The sequence below is a fragment of the Brachypodium distachyon genome, chromosome 3 (genome assembly GCF_000005505.3).
Source record: "Brachypodium distachyon strain Bd21 chromosome 3, Brachypodium_distachyon_v3.0, whole genome shotgun sequence".
Taxonomy (NCBI): domain Eukaryota; kingdom Viridiplantae; phylum Streptophyta; class Magnoliopsida; order Poales; family Poaceae; genus Brachypodium; species Brachypodium distachyon.
Genome location: NC_016133.3, coordinates 3,936,778 through 3,955,006, shown reverse-complemented (window position 1 = coordinate 3,955,006; position 18,229 = coordinate 3,936,778). Strand labels below are relative to the sequence as shown.

At 46.7% G+C, this 18,229-nt stretch overlaps 3 protein-coding genes and 1 long non-coding RNA gene across 6 annotated transcripts; 2 read left to right on the top strand and 2 right to left on the bottom strand.

Moving 5' to 3' along the window:
• The first annotated feature begins 837 nt into the window (after nt 1-837).
• LOC104583946 lies at nt 838-3,682 on the top strand. Its single transcript, XM_014901636.2, has 4 exons — nt 838-2,143; nt 2,260-2,429; nt 2,532-2,755; nt 2,853-3,682. Exons 1-4 carry the CDS (start codon nt 1,198-1,200, stop codon nt 3,517-3,519), a joined length of 2,007 nt encoding a protein of 668 aa, XP_014757122.1. The 5' UTR covers nt 838-1,197; the 3' UTR covers nt 3,520-3,682.
• A 61-nt stretch (nt 3,683-3,743) lies between these two features.
• LOC100835109 (bZIP transcription factor RISBZ4) lies at nt 3,744-6,729 on the bottom strand. The gene is made up of 6 exons (XM_003570357.4): nt 6,332-6,729; nt 5,326-5,434; nt 4,866-5,025; nt 4,705-4,780; nt 4,413-4,538; nt 3,744-4,302 (listed from the first exon to the last, which is right to left on the bottom strand). The coding sequence occupies exons 1-6, from the start codon at nt 6,506-6,508 to the stop codon at nt 4,012-4,014; spliced, it is 939 nt and encodes a 312-aa protein (XP_003570405.1). The 5' UTR covers nt 6,509-6,729; the 3' UTR covers nt 3,744-4,011.
• Nucleotides 6,730-11,493: 4,764 nt separating this feature from the next.
• LOC112271754 lies at nt 11,494-18,215 on the top strand. Its single transcript, XR_002965080.1, has 2 exons — nt 11,494-11,745; nt 16,930-18,215. It is a non-coding gene; the product is annotated as an uncharacterized LOC112271754 (long non-coding RNA).
• Nucleotides 12,581-15,212, bottom strand: LOC100826450 (probable cation transporter HKT6). 3 transcript variants are annotated; one of them, XM_024461731.1, is made up of 4 exons: nt 14,330-15,212; nt 13,729-14,080; nt 13,195-13,413; nt 12,581-13,096 (listed from the first exon to the last, which is right to left on the bottom strand). In XM_024461731.1, exons 1-4 carry the CDS (start codon nt 14,868-14,870, stop codon nt 12,898-12,900), a joined length of 1,311 nt encoding a protein of 436 aa, XP_024317499.1. In that variant the 5' UTR covers nt 14,871-15,212; the 3' UTR covers nt 12,581-12,897. The 3 variants fall into 3 exon arrangements, with proteins under 3 accessions (XP_024317499.1, XP_010233891.1, XP_003570995.1); XM_010235589.3 differs by having other exon boundaries at nt 13,729-14,090; nt 14,550-15,211; XM_003570947.4 differs by having other exon boundaries at nt 13,729-15,211.
• Nucleotides 18,216-18,229: the final 14 nt, after the last annotated feature.

The following is an 18,229-nucleotide window of genomic DNA, read 5'->3' as shown; positions in this document are numbered from 1 at the left end:
CCCTCCATTCAATCCATAATAAATGTCTACGGATCTGAGGGAGTGTCTATTTAATGTTGAAATACATTGGTACCAAGTCGAAACAGTGATATCAAGTCAAAACACTAGTACCGAATTCGCAAAAAAAAAACACTAGTACCAAGACAAGAACGATACAAACCATTGCAGTGCAACCTATACATTAATGCATGCAGGTAAAAAAAAGAGACATGAAAAGAAGTCTTTAAATATCAAAACAAAATAAAGAATGTTCTTATAGCAGCTCATCATTATGCTAGAATGCACACGTTGATCGTGGGGGTGCAATATTCAGTTGTTTAGTGCCCCAACTGACAAATTGGAAGGTGATGGAACGAACATATTCTGTTGACACGGGCCTTTCCCCCATGGACACATGAGATAGAGCCCACTCGCATGAATAATTCTTCTATTTGATACTTTCGGCTTTGTAATAAAGCTGGGCCCAAAAGGTCTTTTATCGAAAAATAATTATTCTATTTTCTCCTCCTAAGATTCATGTGAAAGGATGCCGTTCGGCTAGTGTATGATTTATGCTTGCCGTATATTAAGTTCACACATTGCAATTTGCTATCTCAGAACTTTCGGGTGACCCACTCAATCCATTGGATCACCCTCTTTTTTCTCTTCTTGAAATGGGTCATCTCACATATATACTCGTTTTAATCTTTGAATTTTAGTGTGCTATTTTACAAAAAAAAAATCTTCATACATATTTGGCCGAGGTGTACGATTTTTTTACCCCGGACAGATTACCGGTGTTTTTACCACAAAGTTTGAGCAAAACTGATAAACCTGTCCAAACTTTGTTCAAACCGGTATGACCGTTTACCGGGTAACCGAAGAACCCTGGCTGTTGCACACGTATCTAACAAGAAAAGCAAGGAAGCAGTGTGAAGTGTTGCATTCATATCTTCCCGACGAATGATTCCTTGTAAAAATGCCTCGTCCCAAGTAAATGTTCTTTTCTTGCAGACAGATGATACACGACGGACATCACCAAAGCATCAGGACTTTTTAACCTCGATCCACCGTATACCTATATCAATACCGATCGAGCTAATTAATCCCACCTGATCTTCTTCTTTGCCTGCTCCGATCGAATCCGATCAAAGGCAGCAGCGCTAGCTAGCAATAGCAACCTGGCCGGCGGCGGCGGGGAGTAGTGACTAGTGAGCGATGGGCTGCTCGTCGTCGAAGCCGAGGCTGGAGGAGGAGGAGGCGGTGCGCGCGTGCCACGAGCGGCGGGGCTTCGTGAAGAAGGCGGTGGCGCAGCGGCACCTCCTGGCCTCCTCCCACGTCGCCTACCTCCAGTCGCTCCGCCGCGTCTCGCTCGCGCTCTTCTACTACCTCGCCGAGGACGAGCACCTCCACTTCCTCCAGCAGCAGTACCAGGGGGATCCCCCGACGCTCCTCTGCAGGCACCTCCCCGCCTCGCCGGACACGAAGAAGAATGTGTTCGTGGTGAACTGCCTCAGGCAGGGCGGGGCTCCCGTGCATCCGCTCGTGGTGGAGCAGTACTGGGATGAACAAGACGAGGGTGCCCAGAACGCCGTCGTTGAGGGGTTCTTCTTTGGTTCTCTTCCGGTGATTGACGTGCCGGATTCTTCTTCTCCGTCTCCGTCGCGGCCGCCGCCGCCGGGGTGGGACTTGTTCTGGGCCGACCCTTTCTCTTCGCTGCCCGGTCGAGATCGGTATGTGAATTACGGCGTCGAAGTCGAAGAGGCGAAGGATGAGGATCAAGAAGGAGATGAGGAGATGCCGGAGCTGGAAGAAGCAACCGATGACGACGACGATGGCGGCGGCGGTAGCAGTGGGGATGAAGAAGGCGAATCGGAGGAGGAAGAAGAAGAGGCAGCAGAGGGAGGAGAGGTGAAGCTGAAGGCAATGGAGGATGAAGAGGAGAAGAAGGAGAAGGTGGTGGGCGTGATTAACGAGCTGAGGGTGATGGCGGGCGCGGAGGTCGAGCAGCAGAGCGCCCCGGGCCACTTCACCGTGTACGTCGACAGGCCGCCGGCGAGCGTGGCGGAGGCCATGAGGGACATCCAGGGCCATTTCGCCAAGGTCGCGGACACCGCCGCCGAGGTCTCCGTGCTGCTCGAGGTCGTCCCCTACAAAAGGAAAGGTACGTACAAATGCCTCCTCCTGTCTGAACTCTGAACAATTATCCCCTGTCGTTGTGTCAATTGCTGGTATAGTAGAGCTGTAGCATTGATCGTTGCAATCCTTGTACATAGACAGTTCGACCACCTGCTCCTCCGAGAGGCGATGCCGAGGACGGCGGCGAGGGCGATGGCGGCGAGCAAGGCGGCTGGGAAGCCTCGCCGGAGCCGTTCCAGCTCTTCCAGAGCCACAGGGAGAGCCTTGACAGGCTCTACGAGTGGGAGAAGAGGCTCTACGATGAAGTCAGGGTACCAATACCAACTCCTCCCACGATTGAAGTGAACTCAACTCATGTTCAGAATTCAGACTTCAGACTGAAAAAAGTGAAAAATATTTGTTTCTTCTTTCAGGCAGCGGAGCGGGTGCGGCTGGCGTACGAGAAGAAGTGCGCGCAGCTGCGGAGCCAGGACGCCAACGGCGCCGAGCCGTTCGCCATCGAGAGGACGCGGGCCGCCATGAGGGACCTCCGCACCAAGCTCAAGATCGCCCTCACCTCCGTCGACGCCGTGTCCAGGCGGGTCTCCGCCCTCCGCGACCACGAGCTCCTCCCGCAGCTCGCGCAACTCATCCGAGGGTACGTACGCACCGCACGTGCTCTGCTTCGATTTGATCTCGCACAAACAATGGCGCCCTCCAAGTGCTTGATGTATTGTCTGTGCTGTGTTGCTTAGGCTGGCGGGGATGTGGAGAGTGATAGCGGACGCGCACCGGGTGATGAAGCGCACGGCGGACGAGGCGAGCGCGCTCCTGTCCTCCTCGTCGGCCGCCGCTGCCGCCGCTGGAGGGATCAGGGGCCCGCCGCCGCCGCCGCCGGGGCAGACGCGCGCGGCTGCGGCGGCGGGCGCGCTCGCTACGGAGCTCCGCGGGTGGCGCGCGGCGACGGAGGCGTGGGCGGAATCGCAGCGCGGGTACGCGGCGGCTCTGTGGGGCTGGGCGCGGAGCTGCGTCAAGGACGACGCCGAGAATCAGGATCAGGGGAGCGCGCAGATGCCGACGCCGATGCCGCGGCTGCTCGTTGCCTGGGCGCGCGCGGTCGAGGCCGTGGACGTGGAGGCGGCGAGCAGGGCCGTGGAGGCCGTGGCGTCCGAGGCGAGCGCCATCGCGACTGCCGCGAGGCGGCGGCGTGGAGCCGGGGAGGAGGAGCAGGAGGAGACGAGCGAGGAGGAAGGGAAGAGGAGAGTGTGCGCTGGTCTGGCGGCGGCGCTGGAGGCGATTGCCGAGGCTGGCGGCGTGGCCTCCGCGGCGTACGGCGAGCTGGTGGCGGAGATGGAAGAGGGTGACAGGGAGGGGGAAATGGCGGGAAGGGACGACGGCTCGATCCAAAACGACCGACAGTAGCACTTGGCGCCTCGAGGGGAGCTCTAATCTGTATAGATCAAGCTGCTAATTAGAATAGTGATTGGTAAACTAATGTATCGAATTTATTCTCTAATCCATCGCGGAAAATATAGCATGTCAGGCAAACAAAATTGTTCTGAAAAAGAAGCATTCAATCCAGGAATTCACCGAGGAATCTGTCCCTTCCTGATGATGAAGCCCAGCAACATAACACCGTCAGGACATCTAATGCAACCATCTTCTAATTAAGATCTTTAATAGTGGATTACCACAGTATTAATGCATCGGAGTTTAGCCACTTAGCACAAACATATACCGATAGGTAAGGTACTGATAAGTGATAGTAACTGACAGGACACGAGAGGACTCTGAAAAACTCAAGTCCATCAGGAGTTTTCATCAGCTAGTAAGAACCCAACGACGCCCTCTCTTACAGATTACTAAGGCAGATGTGGAACGTAGCGGCAGCAGCAGCAGCTGTCTGCGTGGCTCTCACTTGGACAAGGCGCCGTTGGAGTTGGAGTCCCAGCCCCAGACGTCGCCGCCGCCGGGCATCCGGCCACCGTGATCGAGGCTCTCGAGGCTGGCCATGCTCTGCATCGGCGAGCCCTGCACCTGCTCGGCCGGGGACAGGCTCGCGAAGCACGCATCGTCGGCGCCGCCGCCTGGGAGGAAGTCCAGCCCGGCAAGCCCGTCCGGGACCAGAGCTGCCGGCGACAGGCCCAGGTGGCCCAGCCCGCACGACAGCGCGCCCTGCGACACCATTTTCTCTGCCAGCTTCACCTGGAAAACAACAACAACGCAGCGTATGGCTCCATGGCATCAGAATGGCTGCTGTGATCGGTTGATCATCAGTGTGGTTCCTTCCCATTTGAGAGTTGAGATGTAGTCACCTTGGCCCTGAGCGCCTCGACGTCCGACTTGAGGATCCGGTTGTCGGTCACCGCGGTGGTGAACTGCTGGTTGGCGTCAGTCAGCTGCTTGAAGATGGACGCGTTGTCGCCCCGGAGCTGATCAACCTATTTGATCACAGTTGACATGTCAGAATGAACTCGAGAAATTGTGCTGGGATATTCGGTACAAATAGCGATAGTATTTGACGACTGCAGATATACCCTTCCTGTTTTCACAAACTTCAGCTGAACTCAATGCAAGTGTGGATTACACGCTGCAGCGTTTCATTACCTGTGTCTCGAGCTCAACTAAGTGAGCTTGCTTCCTCTTCCTTGATCGACGAGCCGACTCCCGGTTGGACACCATCCTGTGATTTCAAAACAATCGTTCAACACTTATCTGCAAAGATGAACACTAAGTGCTACATAATTGTTTCATGTTTCTTGGTATACCGTCTCATCCTCTTCACGTCAGTTGGGTTTGTGCTCTGGTCGCACAGGCCACCCTCCATGTCAAACATCGATTCGCTGTCGGAGTCTGAACCACTGGTGCCTCCGAAACCTTGGTTCTCTTTCATACTTAGATTAGTCGCTGACGTGGGACTTGCTGCTGCTGCAAAAAGATTGAACAGAGCATGAGCAAGACCAGTACAAGAACTGAAATTTTGTTGTAAAATTCAGAATTGAGTCAAATTTTCTTTTCTGGAGAAAAAAGGTCCAATTTGGATCTTAATTACACCGATATTTGTCGATGGGTAATTGCTCAAATCTCCATCTGCCGAAAATCTAAACTACATGTGATTCAGTGTGCAGTGTAGTAATGAAAAAATCATGCCAGAAAGAACTGAATTTTTATTGTAACCGCACTTTTATGAACTGAAAACTGTGGATGAGGGTTTATGTGAGGTGATACCATAGATTGACGACTGAGAGTCGATTGTTGTGGAGACCGCAGGAAGCCTTGCACCGAGGTTTGGGGACTGGGACCACAGATGATTGTGAATGCCTCCATTGAGGGTATTCTGCTTGGACAGGAACAAAAACAAACTCAGCACACAGCAATCATGCACGTGAAGGGTGTACAACAATTCTAACAGTAGTAATTTCTTGCATCTTCTAGTTCTGACTTCCGAGCCACCTCAAGTCCTCAATCTTACATACAAGTGGGCCCTTGATAATTACATACCGGTGAGTTATACACATTTCAGAAAACCAGTATTTTCACCAGCTAATATTTTTTTTGCGAAATTCACCAGGTAATATTGGGTTCACCATTTTCACTAAATTGTATTTCTGACCAAAAAAAGTATCGGTGACATTTGATAAGGGAAAATTAAACATAATTTATTTGTTTGTGAAATTTCGGCATTTTCCGGTTGAATTTTGGTCAAATACAAACAAAAACTTCGGGGTTGACCGGGAAAAAGAAGCCACCAAAATTTCAGTGATTTCTGCTGTGACCAAAATTTGACTGATAACAAAATACAGTAGTGATTAGTGAACCCACTCTTAACCTTGACATGAGAATCTTAAGACCTCCTGGTAGTCCCCAACATATGACTTTATTTTACTGCGAAACATGATCGGTTTTATTTCTCTCTCCTATGCTTAGAAGACATGATCCACTTGTCTGATAGTATTTTTCATACGTATTAGGGTATTTAAATTCTCATGTTGGAAAGACTAGACAATATCCCGTCCACAGATTACAGGAGATTAAATTAATTATAGTGATATAACACGAATCACGCAAAGCGGAAATACCATCTTATAACAATGAAATCGCCTTCAGTTAATTTGCCCAATTAAACAGTATACTTATTACTAATTCTTTACTGTGATGTACACACACCAGCTTCCTTGGTTCCTCTGCCGCAGAACACGAAGGAAGCTAGGGATCGTAGATGAAGAGCACTCACCGAGTCGGCGAAGCCGAAGCCGGCGAGGTCGGCGGCGGAGAACACCCCGAACGGCCCGTGCGTGCCGGCGGCGGCCGCGGCGGCGTGCCCGGGCTTCTGCTCGGCGACGGCGGCCGCGGCGGCGCCCCGGCCGCGGATGAAGGCCTCCAGCTCCAGCTCCGACGCGCACTTCTTCATCGCCGCCTCCTCTGTCGATCGATTCCTCCGGCGCCGCGCCGCGTTTGCACGTGGGGAGGGAGCTGAGGTGAGGTGAGGAGAGCAGGTTGGGTCTGGTGAGTGCTCCGGGGCGTGGCGTCGGCGTCGGATGGGGTGCTTTTAGAGATGCCGCGGTGAAGCGGAACGCTGCCAAAAGCTTCTTTTCGGCGATCAATCAGAGGGGCGGGAGGAAAGGGGCGAGAAAAAGCGGCTGGCTGGAGCTGGAAGGAGGAAGGCGGGCGTGGAAAGCGGTTCGGTTCGTCTCTTGGACATGTTCTTCCAGGTATCTACATGTTTGCCACTCGATCGCCACCATTTCCCCAACCGGGCCATGATTTTAATTCTACAATTTTCTTAAAACATTTTTTTGAAAAGAATCGCAGCGGCCTCTACATTTTTTTTACCGGAATAGTTAAAAAAATTGACCAGAAAAACAATTTGATATCTACTCCGTTTGGTGGCGATGTAACGGACGTTGTACGTCATTTCCTAAGATCACAACGGATGCCACCCTTGTCCTCCACACACGCCTTTTAATTCTAAAACGATTTTTCTTTCCGATTGATTTTTCATTCTCTTTTTTGTGAGAACACCAATGCCATATATTAAAATCAACCAACCCTTACGAAATCATATTTAAAAGAAAAGAAAATTACACACGCGTTCTTATATGTACGCGTCGTTGTCTTTCTCCTGCACTCGCCGGTGGCGCGCCATGAACGAAACTCGATGTTGCCTCTGAACATCCCAACCACGTCGGAGCTAGAAAACCGTTGTTGACGTAGCAGCTGGGAAGTCACCGGTCGAAGCCAGAAGACGCTGACGATAGTGATCTGAGAAACAGACCACCGTCCCGGAGAAGAAGACAACGAAGAGGATTGGATGATCATTCCAGATCCGTCCAGATGGATCCGAGAAGACCTGGTCGCACAACTCCACGATGAGGTCGAAGCTGGCAGAATCTCATCGATCAGAAAAGATTCAATAAACCGATACACGCAGACATGCAAATCATAAACACAAAACCAAATCCACCACTCCAAAAGAGTAGTGACCAACCGTCCCGCATTCCTCAACGCCACCGTCAGGATCGCTGTCGACGACGTGGTGAGGAGTCGGAAAAACCTTATTATTGACCAGCACAGTGCCGCCATCACCACCATAACTCGGCTGCCGGTTGACCAAACCCTAATTTTTAAGACATACTAAAGCACTAAAATAGAAGAAGCAGGGACGCCCTTCCCCGCCGGCCGGCCGAGAGACGAGATCGATCTGGAACGGCGGTGGGCGGCGGCTAGGGCAGGAGCTTTTTCTTATCGGGTGGAAAACGCGTCCGATTGGTTTTTCTTAACACCTTAAGGTACCTCTTTATTAGTGGAGTAGCCAACATTTTAAATCAGAATGGTCCAATTGATATGTTTTTTATCACTATATATCATGTTAATTTGGACATATCCAACCATATCTGAATTTCGACAACCCGTTTTAGGTAGTGACGTTTACTCATGGCCCAGACAAATTAAATAAGTAAAAAAGAAGAAACAATTTACTCATATCTTAAAACATAAAGAGCACCGGCACCGGGTTAGTAAAACACTAGATCGCCGACTCAAATGGTGATGAAAAGAAGAAATCTTTAAATAGATGGAATGACATGCCTCTTATGCAGCTACCATATACTCCATTTGAGAAAATTTAATCTGTCCATGTTTTCCATGAAAAGATTTATCTCTTATCCAATTTTTGTTCAACGACTACCAGGAATAGATCATATTACACAAAAGCGTGTCATTTGATTCGTATTGAAATACTACCTCCGTTCCATAATTGTTGTCTTAAATTTGCTCAAAAATGGATGTATCTATTCCTAAAAAACATCTAGATACATGTAATATTTCGACAAGAATTATTAAACGGAAGGAGTAATTTTTAAGCCGTGTTGAATTTGTAAGAGATAATTCATGCATGCATTGTTGTACCATTACTATTAACATTTGAAACACTCATGCCGATCGCATTTCTAAACAGAGAGAAATCTCACAGTTGTTTCAGCCGAAAAAGAAACCCGACAAAGTAAACAACACATGGTCGTTTAGGACAAAACAGCAAGGGCATTTCCGGAAAGGCAAAACCAAACCAAACCAAACCAATGCCTGGCTTCGCTAGCCACCAAACCAGACCAGACCAAAAGTCGAGGTCGGCGGGGAGAGCTGGACACCACGACGAACCGGAGGACGTCACCAGGAAGAAGAAAGAAAAAAAAAAGTTGTCGCGCCTCGCACCGCACCGGCGTTAAAACATCGCCAGGGGCATTCCGGACAATTCACGTCCGCTAGCGGAATTGGAGCTGACTCGGATCCACACCGACCTCCGGGGACGCGAGGGCGGAGCACGTGGATTCCGCTGTCCGTGCGCACCCGATTCCATTTCCTGCACCTTCACTGACATGTGGGGCTGCATTCAAGTGGGGTCGTGGTGTCGGTGAAGAGGGAAAGAATTCATGTAGGGGCAGACGCGACGCAGGTGCGTCGCATGGCCGGCCACCACCGGTGGGACCCAGGTCCGCGTCAGCGCCTCGGGATCGTCTGTGCACACCCAGGGGGGCAACTCGCCGTGGTGCCTGCCTGCAAACCTTTTTGCCTTTGCATAAACGAGGCTGCGACAGGTGCATGCACCTAGCTCGTTATGGATCCTTCTGATCTTAAAGAAGAGACGAGAAGATTCGGTCGAGACAAAAGTTCCTTCGTGCTTAAGGATCCATTGTTTCTCTGATTCTCTCGAATGCGGACAGATACACAAGCTTATGTCTCGCCATGCATTCCATCACCTGTTTTTTTCTAACTTCAAAGTGAGACATTTTTTTTTCTTCCAGACAGTATGTTTCATGAAAAATTTGGGGCCAGTTCAGACGGCCTGTAGATTTTAAGGGCAATTGATTAAACAAGATATTGCAGTTTTGTGTTCTCCAGACAGAATCCGCGATCATGCCGTGGAGGATCCGACGAGACAGGAAAGGAGGTGTGCGAGTCAGGTGACGCACTTGGCCGAGTTGGCTGCTTTGTCCTCTTGCTCGCACTACGTCTCACCGTTGATTAATTAGTTAATTAATTGCCATTTGCCCACGATCAAATTCTTTCTTCCTTCCTGAGAAGAAAAAGATGTCTCTTTCCTTCGCTGATTCCGTGCTGCACAAGCTCATTAGCGAAACTGCCGATGAGTATATGCGCGGGGCCTAATATTGGACGACACGCATCCTAGTGAGTACGTGGATCGGTGACCGCGTATGCTTAATTAGTGTAATGCTCATGTCTGATGTTCGACAGTTTCTTTTTCTTTTCAATATGTGCTCTCTCTTTCCATCTCAGTCAGACTGTCTGCTCTTGTCTTTTTTTGTCTTTTTTTTTAGAAACGAAGGTATTTGTACGTCGGACATCCCCAATGGCATCAAATCTCTTTCGTATCTAACCGTCGTATCTGAATGTTTCTAAAATACGTTTTGTGAGCGCAAATTTAGAATTTGTCTCGGGTTTCACGATCAAAATGATCCTAAATTTAGGATACGTTCTTTTAGCATCGAGTGATGCACAAAACCTTTTTATTAATGTTATTCGCAAAATTTAGGATACGATATCTTTTTTTTCATTAATTAGTTGTTAAGCTTCCATGTTAGTGTACTTGTTGCACTATGATGTTCTCATGTTGTACAGTACTACCAAAGTTAGTGTACTAATTTTATGCTCCGACACTTTATTATGGATGGAGTGAGTACATTTTATCATAGAAGAACTATGCCTTCTTGTCAATTTTTGCTTTCCAAGAACTAGATTTCACCGCACGGCCGCTATGCAACCTCACAGTTATAGGTTGTCAACTAGACCTGGACATTTTACTCGGTACTCGGAGAGTAGCTCGACTCGTTTGGTACTCGGCTCGTTAGACTAAAGAACCGAGTAGAGCACCTCCTGAAACTCGTTAACACTAAAAAGCTTAACGAGCCGAACTAGCGAGACCCGCGAGCATGCTCGTTAGCTCGTTATCTGGCGTCTAGCGGTCGAACCAAACACAGTAACCACGACTTGTTAGGCTCAGCACACCCTCCCGAATAGCCCAACTACCTGAACGCGGCCCAAGCTCAAGACTCGTTAGGTCAGTTGGGTCTCTAGTCTCGTCGTTTCGTACTCTCGTCAAACTAATATTAGTCTTATTAGTGTTTCTGTATTGTACTGTATGAGGACACCGAAGCTGTGTAATGGCTGCTAGTCTTATGAGTATGTGTGTTGTAACCTGTAATGGTTATTAGTTTTATTTGTTATGGACTTATTATATAATGTTGTACACATGTTTTGTCTGTCATTTTTTCTGCATAGATGCTGCCCATTTTTTTCACCACTAACGAGCTCAACGAGCGCTCGCGACCAGTAAACGAACCGAGCCAAACAGACTTTGATGTTCGTTAAGGTTAACGAGCATAACGAGCCGAGGTCTTAACGAGTCGAGCATGCTCGTTAGCCAGGCCTATGGCCAACGGCCCGGCCCAGCCCGACTCTAGCCCCTTACAGGTTAAACGGGCCTAGTCGGGGCGCGGCCCGATGAAGCTCGGAAATAGAGGGGCCGGGCCCGAACCCCGTCTCCAGACCCAGGCGCGGCACCAAGCCCGGTCGGGTCGGCCCGGGCCCGTTAAGGCCTGGCGGGGCCTGGGAAAAGGCCATGTTGCAGAAGGCCCTACTATGGAAAAATTCTTAAAAAAAGGTGAAAACGGGCCAAAATTTGAAAGATAATGGGCCAAACTGTTGGGTGGGCAGATTTTTGGGAATTAGTGGTCCAAATATAGAAAAACTAAAAAAAAGAAAAAATAAATAATCGGGCCGTACCGGGCCGGCCCGGGTGCCTGAGGTCGAGGCCCAGGCTCGGCACTGGCTGTGCCTCGGGCCGATCGGCCAGATTAATTCCGTGCAAGTGGGGTAAAGCACGGCTCGTTGGCCGAGGCCACCTATACTCGCAGTTCACATGGTCTGAGCCCAGTGGTCCGGGTAAAGCGACCACCGCCAGTGAGCCCAACTGAATTGTCCTCACCCCTCGGGGCGCCAGCGTTGGCGTGTGTCGCCGGCGAGCGCCCCCAGCTCGATCAGCCGTCGCCCTGGGCCCTGGCGCTGCCCCCGTCGCCCCGCCTCGTGCCCCCGGTGCCAAACTTCGCTGTATTCCACCGGAGGAGGATCTAGGTACGTTTCTAATCGTGCAGTTCCTCGTCTGGATCGCTTCCATTCGCTAATCAGGGCGAAGGATCGCTCTAGGTCACTGGCTAGGAGCGCACTACTCTGGTTTACTCTGTATTTTAGGGCGGTTGCTTTTGTTAGCTTCGCTGTTCATGCATCGAATGCGTCGTGGTTGAACCGAGACCTCAGTCCCTCACCAGTCACTCAGTCAGTAGTAACTATGCTGTCTCTTGTTGCTCTTTGTCCTCCTAGATTGGTTTTCCTGGAACTACGGAGGTAGGTTAACTCACGTGCGTTCTGCGATGATGCTTCCCGCACCTATTGATGCTAGGACTGAGACCGGCAACTGATGTCCTAATGTTTAGTTATGATGCTAGTCGTTTCGAATCTGCGCTCTTTCTTCTGCCTGAATGTGTGGAGAATGGATGAAAAACCGAGTGTATTGTTCGGGAGGTAAAGTATGGGGATTCCATGGACGATGGCAGATGCAGGAATTTAGGATGCTGGGAAAATGACTGTGTGCATCTTTTGATGTAGAGGCTGGGGGTTTCATCCTCCTTTTCGAAAAGAAAAAACTTAATTTGGTACGCCATAGTTGGTCTCGTTTGGACAATGTATTGTAAATATTTCGTACAATACATTGTTCAAGTGAAATTATCCATAGCAGAATGATGTAAGGCCATAGGGGGTGGGGTGGGGGGGAGGGGCATGGCTCCTGCCAGTTCCTCCTCTCTGCCACTGTCAATGACTGGCGCCATAGATACAGTGAACCGAGGTGGTCTGTATAGTGTAACATGTTTATGGACAATGGAAACCAAACACCGCTGTAGCTGTGTGCTTATTTTCTCTGTATCGTTATCTTTTTATTCATGTTCTTACTAGCAGCCTAGCAGAAGAAGGTGTAATGGCTTATTTGTGAAAGAAAAGTGATGATACTAAGTGCTACTCCCTCTGATCCATACAAAGTGTCGCCCACTTAGTACAAAATTATTACTTAGTACAAAATGGGCGACACATTTTATGGATCGGAGGGAGTAACAAGCACCCTTCAACTTCTTTTTATGCTACACTAGGCTCAAATCTTTCGTTAGTGATTTGTTGTGTACACCCAAAGCTATATAACATATTTGGAAATCCTAGGTCTGCACATTATCGATGTTATCTAAGCTTCCATGCACTTCCTCCCTTCAAATTGAACGTCTTAAGCCTCCCGAAAACCATGACAACGATCAGAATTAATTTTCCCTTGTCACTCCATTTTCCAACAAATCCATATGAAGCATCCTTGCAGTATACGTCGTGTTTCAGTAACCTCTTGCAACTGTAACCAACCGAGAAGCCCACGTTTCCATATGCACTGCAGTAAGCATCAGAGACAGAAGTTTAGCAATGATAATCTCAGAAAGAGATAACCACAGGCGTATCTGAAAAATGCAGCGAATTTCGGTAACTTGCCTGACAATTTCAAACAATATGCTGAAAACATTGAAATTAAGTGGATCTGTGGTCATTGCTTCCCGCTCAGTAATGCAAATTAGCATTAGAAAGATAGCCAAGTAAGACAACTGGGAGAAGACCCAATCCTTCAATAGCCTTCTGCTGTTATCTCTCTCTCTAGCCTTAGAATACGGATCTTCATAATTGTGTAAAAATGAAGTGTAACCCGGGAGATACCTAATACAAGTTGGTGTAAACATGCATTAAAGGCTAGCTTAACAATAATTCATCTGAATGATAGCATACATTATATAATACGATATCTCCCATCTAATATATGAGATATACCTATCTGTGAAGTATGATATATGTGAATATGATTAAACTTAATCAATAGAACCACTATTTGACCGATGTATGATGAAATATGTTTGCTCCACATTCAGGTGGTTGACTTATATTGCATAGTTTGCTGGTGAGTGCTGTAAATCTAGGAAGTTCTCTTCATAATACACATTCTATTTCTGGGAGAAGGTTAGAAAAGGAACTTACATCATGACGGTGTATAAGACTGTGATTGCTGAAGAGACGCTTGAGAGATCCACAACAGATTCACCAGCATGCCTCGCATTGGTTGATTGGAAGAGAGCGCCTACTATCTTTTCATAGCTGCTCATTTCCTGCAAAGCCTCTGAGCTCCATTCCAAAGAGCAAAACAATATGGTTTGCAGAATGATAAAGCTCACGACAGTTACAACTAAATAAACACACTTCCTTGTACTCATAAGGTGCCTGCATCCAATGGCCTTTGGATGCTGAAGAATGAAATGGCATTCTTCTTTCCCAGTAATCTTCTTGAATGTCCACACCATGTATCTCAGGCATGGTGCAAATAATGTGTTTCCTGCTAGTATCTGAGGAATAATTAGCAATAGTAGAATGGAGTTTTTCTGGAAGATAACCATGTTCTCATTTACTGGAGTGAAGCCACAATTTGCAACTGAGGATATAGCTGTAAATACAGAAAATAGGAAGTTCCCAATCCCTTTTCTCTTCAGAACTTCTTGTGCATCTGGTACTAGTTTGAGGTAGATGTAAATAAGTAGGAGGCTCCCTAAGTTTGTTATTAGAAGATAGGCCATCACTACAGTACCTAAAAATTTGATAGTCTTGGGGTCGACGTGTTCCTTGTTTGCCAGGCAGAGTTGGGAAGATGGCACCGTAACTTCTGTGCCTTGGCTAGGGCTGGGATCAAAGTTTGCAGCATTAATAGATTCAATATCAACATGAGATGAGCGGTCACTTTTGTTGGCTGGCTTTTCTGTATTGAATTTAACCCTCATGAAGTGCAGACCAAGTATTGAAGTGAATACCTCGCTACCAATCAGCATTAAAATTGCCAAAATCCAGAGTTGAGTGCTTGAGAAATCCTCCATTTCAACCGTAGCCATGCTTGAGACAGTTGATGCAGAGACAGAAGTAAATAACAGGTCCAAATCTTTCATTGTATTTGACTTGTCTTGAGACTTAAGGACCTTTAGAGCTTCATATCCAGCAAATGAGATCAAGGTGAAATAAGTTAGTTGAATAAAGAGTGGGTTAGTTTGACAGATGAACTGGCAGGAGTATTTCATAGACTGCTGTCCAGATTTGGCAAAAGAAGACAATTTGGTGGCTACACGAGAATGCTTCATCCTTTTCTAGTACTGTGTGTTCTTTTTTGGGGTGTTTGGTTGGGATAGTGGTGGCTGGGGGGAGGTGGGGAGGCGTGTGTGCCCAGGCTCCTTCCTTGTATAGTCATACTGATGACTGTCTATTTATAGTGGGAAAAATATTCTACCTATTAGATTTGTACATATGATGTTTTGCACATATTAATTTCTGCTGTACAGAGCAATTAGCAAATAGTAGTGACTTTTTGTGGACAAAGATGACTGAAGAGTCAAGGCTGCTTCACGTATTCCTGATAATTTGCTACAATAGTGCTTAAAAATCAATTTTCTACTGAAATTGTGCCAAGAAATAGTCACATGTTGAGAAGTCTGCAGGCTAGTATAGTGCAAAAATGAAGAATGAGCACTCCGAGTGCAAAATTATTCATTCAATTCCGTGAGCTTTAAATTATGTTGTCTTCACGTGGTATGTGCTTTGTTTGTTTTATGAGCCTCAGCAAGTTCGACATTCATGAGTTTCTTGGGTTCAAATCCAGTTTTTATCGAGCTCACACCTAAATGTGTACCGTTTTGTGTTAGAATAAAGCATGAAAATGATGCAAACCATACCACCAAGGCCAAATGGAAAAGGAACAAGCAAGAAAAAAATCAACAGAAGAACCAAAACAAAGAGAGAAACAAAAGAACTTTTGGCGCCACAACCTCCAGATCCAGTTGGAACTGGAAAGCTAGGTGCTATTAGTCTCCCTACTCTGAGTTACCTGTTTTAACAGAATTGAACCCTCAATGTGTAGACTGTAGAGTTGATCTAAAAATATCTTGGCTTAAGATACATTTAGATTTTAAGTTCTGTAGCTCCGAATCAGTGAGAGGCTGTGGTCACAATATCATAACATACTTGCATAATGTGTCTTTTAGAAAGAGCACAAATCATTATGACTGTACACACTGCACCCAAAGCTAAATCATGAAAAACTGACATCTGTATGTACTAAGAAGAGTAGGCATCCAAATCTTAGCCAAAAAGTGCTCGAGCCTGAGTTGAAGGGGTATAAACATCTCCTGCATCACTACAAAATCTTTCAATTTACTTACTATATTCATGCTAGATGTACTAATTCTTCCCATGTACTATGCTAGATATTATGGCATTAACAAATAACAATATTGTTTTTCTGGTACAAGTAACAATATGCATTTTCACTTTGTAATCAACACGTGTAATCCACATTTGTTGAACTTTATTTTATTCTGCGAACAAAGGACAAAGCATTCAGTACAACCAAATCAGTTCTTCATTTGAGTGCATATGGAACCAATTCTTTGGAATACACACACAGTTGCTCCATACTGGCATATACTCCCTGTGTGAACTAGGTTAAATATGCAAGTTAAATTGAGTGAGTAGATTTGCGTATCAAATCGTGTTATATTCTGTAATGAGTGGGTTTTTTAAGTTCCTTGCAGCAGCAAAACACCTTTTTCAATAATTTGTAAGGGCCAGTTTCTAGGATGTGCTTCTGTTAATTGACTCATGGAGCACTAAGAAGGCCATATTTTTTCTTGCTTCTGTCAAGTTAAAAGCTCGTTGCTTTGCTTTAACAAAGTCTTCTTGTATTTAGTCAATATTTACCTAATAGCAAATTCACTCATTTACCTCTCTGTGAGACTGCGACAGGCGATGGACTTCAAATTTTTCCATTGTTTGAGAGTCATATCCATCAGCTGATCTTCCATGTCTGACAGACATGCATGCATGTTGTTCTTCAGCCTGCTGAATAACACGGCAAGCAGCAACCATGATGGCGAGCATCCCTTTGATGCTCCATTGCACCCTGAAAGGGTGGAGTGATTCGTTTTTGCAGCTCTCTTTTGGTATTAGTTATAAACCTAGACTTTAGCATTACTAGGTTTTCTTTCTGAAAGAAAAAAGTTTATTGCGTGTGCCATATCGTAAGAGCATCTTTAGAGATTTGTTCTCCATGATGTGAATGATGATGCTCATGGTACAGCTGAAGCAGATTGTGCCAGAGACTGCTTCTGTACATACTGGACTTGTCTTTTTGATGGAATACTGCAGGGGAGGCCACAGGGGAGGCTTCGACACCAATATTTATTAGATAGAAAACTTATATACAAGACAGGAGGGGAGTATACATCAAGAGAGGAAGGGGAATAACAGTATATGATGTAATCAAGCCAGGTCCTGAGATGTGCCGTAAGCACATCTTCCATTCTATAAGAGAGAAGTAGATGTCCTTTTGAATAGAAAAGTTCAGGAAACTAAGTTAGGATTGATATGGTCAAAATGTTTGGCGTTTCTCAGGTTCCAGATGTTTGAGGCATTTCGCAATGAAGACTTCCATGAAGGGCTTGTGAAACGAGATTGTGGCCTCTCTTAGAGATGGTCCGAGTCTGAGCTGGTATTTGGAGAAGCCCAATGGAATTCCAGCAAGAGTTGCTGAAAGGGAAACCTGCAAAGCGATGATCAGTGTTTAGTGGTCTCAAGGCTGCCGGAGCTGCAGAGTACAGAGTCGTAGTAGTTAGTGACATGAATTTGCTGTTGATACTTTTACTTTGAAGTCCATATCCAGGAAATGGAGTCAGGGGCTTGGAAATGCTGGAAAACCAAGGCCAGATGGCAACATTGGGAAGTATAGTGATAAAGTTGAGTTCACTAGATGGCAAAGATAATATTTTGCAGTTCATACTCCATGATCCCATCCAAGAGACGACTGTCTATGGGTGTGTTTTTCTCCCAGGTCAGTATGCAAGCAGCATATCTTTGGTCTACTTAATCCATAATTTGTGCATCGCCATCTTGCTAACGAGGGAACAAGAACTATGTCAAAACAGGACAGATAACCACCATTTCTTTCAAATTAGCTTTTAGGTTTGGCAAATGAAAAGCTTTCCTGCCCTCGAATAATCCTGTGTATGTATGAATAGTGCCAAGAGAATGTCATCAAGATTTTTTTATCTTGAACACACACCTAAGCGTGTGTCACCAAGATTGAGTTTTAAACATCAATTGTTCTGCGAGGACATCGACTGATACATGACACGGGGAAATTGATCTGCTGGTGCATAAGGTATGCGTACGACATAAATTGCAAGTTGATCTTAGCTAGGCACCTGCTATCGGCACGAACGTGCATAAACCATATGCCCATATGGATGTATCAGAGTTGTGATTGAGATAGGCTGGGGACTCTTTTCCAAGAGTGCATCTTTATTATACCTGAGTGTACGACATAAATTGCAAGTTGATCTTAGCTAGGCACCTGCTATCTGCACGAACGTGCATAAACCATATGCCCATATGGATGTATCAGAGTTGTGATTGAGATAGGCTGGGGACTCTTTTCCAAGAGTGCATC

What these genes read in the sequence shown, in the direction of transcription:
- LOC104583946 (XM_014901636.2), top strand. Translation starts at nt 1,198, where the DNA reads ATGGGCTGCTCGTCGTCGAAGCCGAGGCTGGAGGAGGAGGAGGCGGTG. An exon ending in GGCTCTACGATGAAGTCAGG is followed by an intron (nt 2,430 to 2,531) that starts GTACCAATACCA and finishes TTCTTCTTTCAG; the next exon opens with GCAGCGGAGCGGGTGCGGCT. An exon ending in CTCGCGCAACTCATCCGAGG is followed by an intron (nt 2,756 to 2,852) that starts GTACGTACGCAC and finishes TGTGTTGCTTAG; the next exon opens with GCTGGCGGGGATGTGGAGAG.
- LOC100835109 (XM_003570357.4), bottom strand. Translation starts at nt 6,508, where the DNA reads ATGAAGAAGTGCGCGTCGGAGCTGGAGCTGGAGGCCTTCATCCGCGGC. An exon ending in GCTTCGGCTTCGCCGACTCG is followed by an intron (nt 5,435 to 6,331) that starts GTGAGTGCTCTT and finishes CTGTCCAAGCAG; the next exon opens with AATACCCTCAATGGAGGCAT. An exon ending in CTCTCAGTCGTCAATCTATG is followed by an intron (nt 5,026 to 5,325) that starts GTATCACCTCAC and finishes ATCTTTTTGCAG; the next exon opens with CAGCAGCAAGTCCCACGTCA.
- LOC100826450 (XM_003570947.4), bottom strand. Translation starts at nt 14,870, where the DNA reads ATGAAGCATTCTCGTGTAGCCACCAAATTGTCTTCTTTTGCCAAATCT. An exon ending in GTCTTATACACCGTCATGAT is followed by an intron (nt 13,414 to 13,728) that starts GTAAGTTCCTTT and finishes AACTTGTATTAG; the next exon opens with GTATCTCCCGGGTTACACTT. An exon ending in ATATTGTTTGAAATTGTCAG is followed by an intron (nt 13,097 to 13,194) that starts GCAAGTTACCGA and finishes TGCTTACTGCAG; the next exon opens with TGCATATGGAAACGTGGGCT.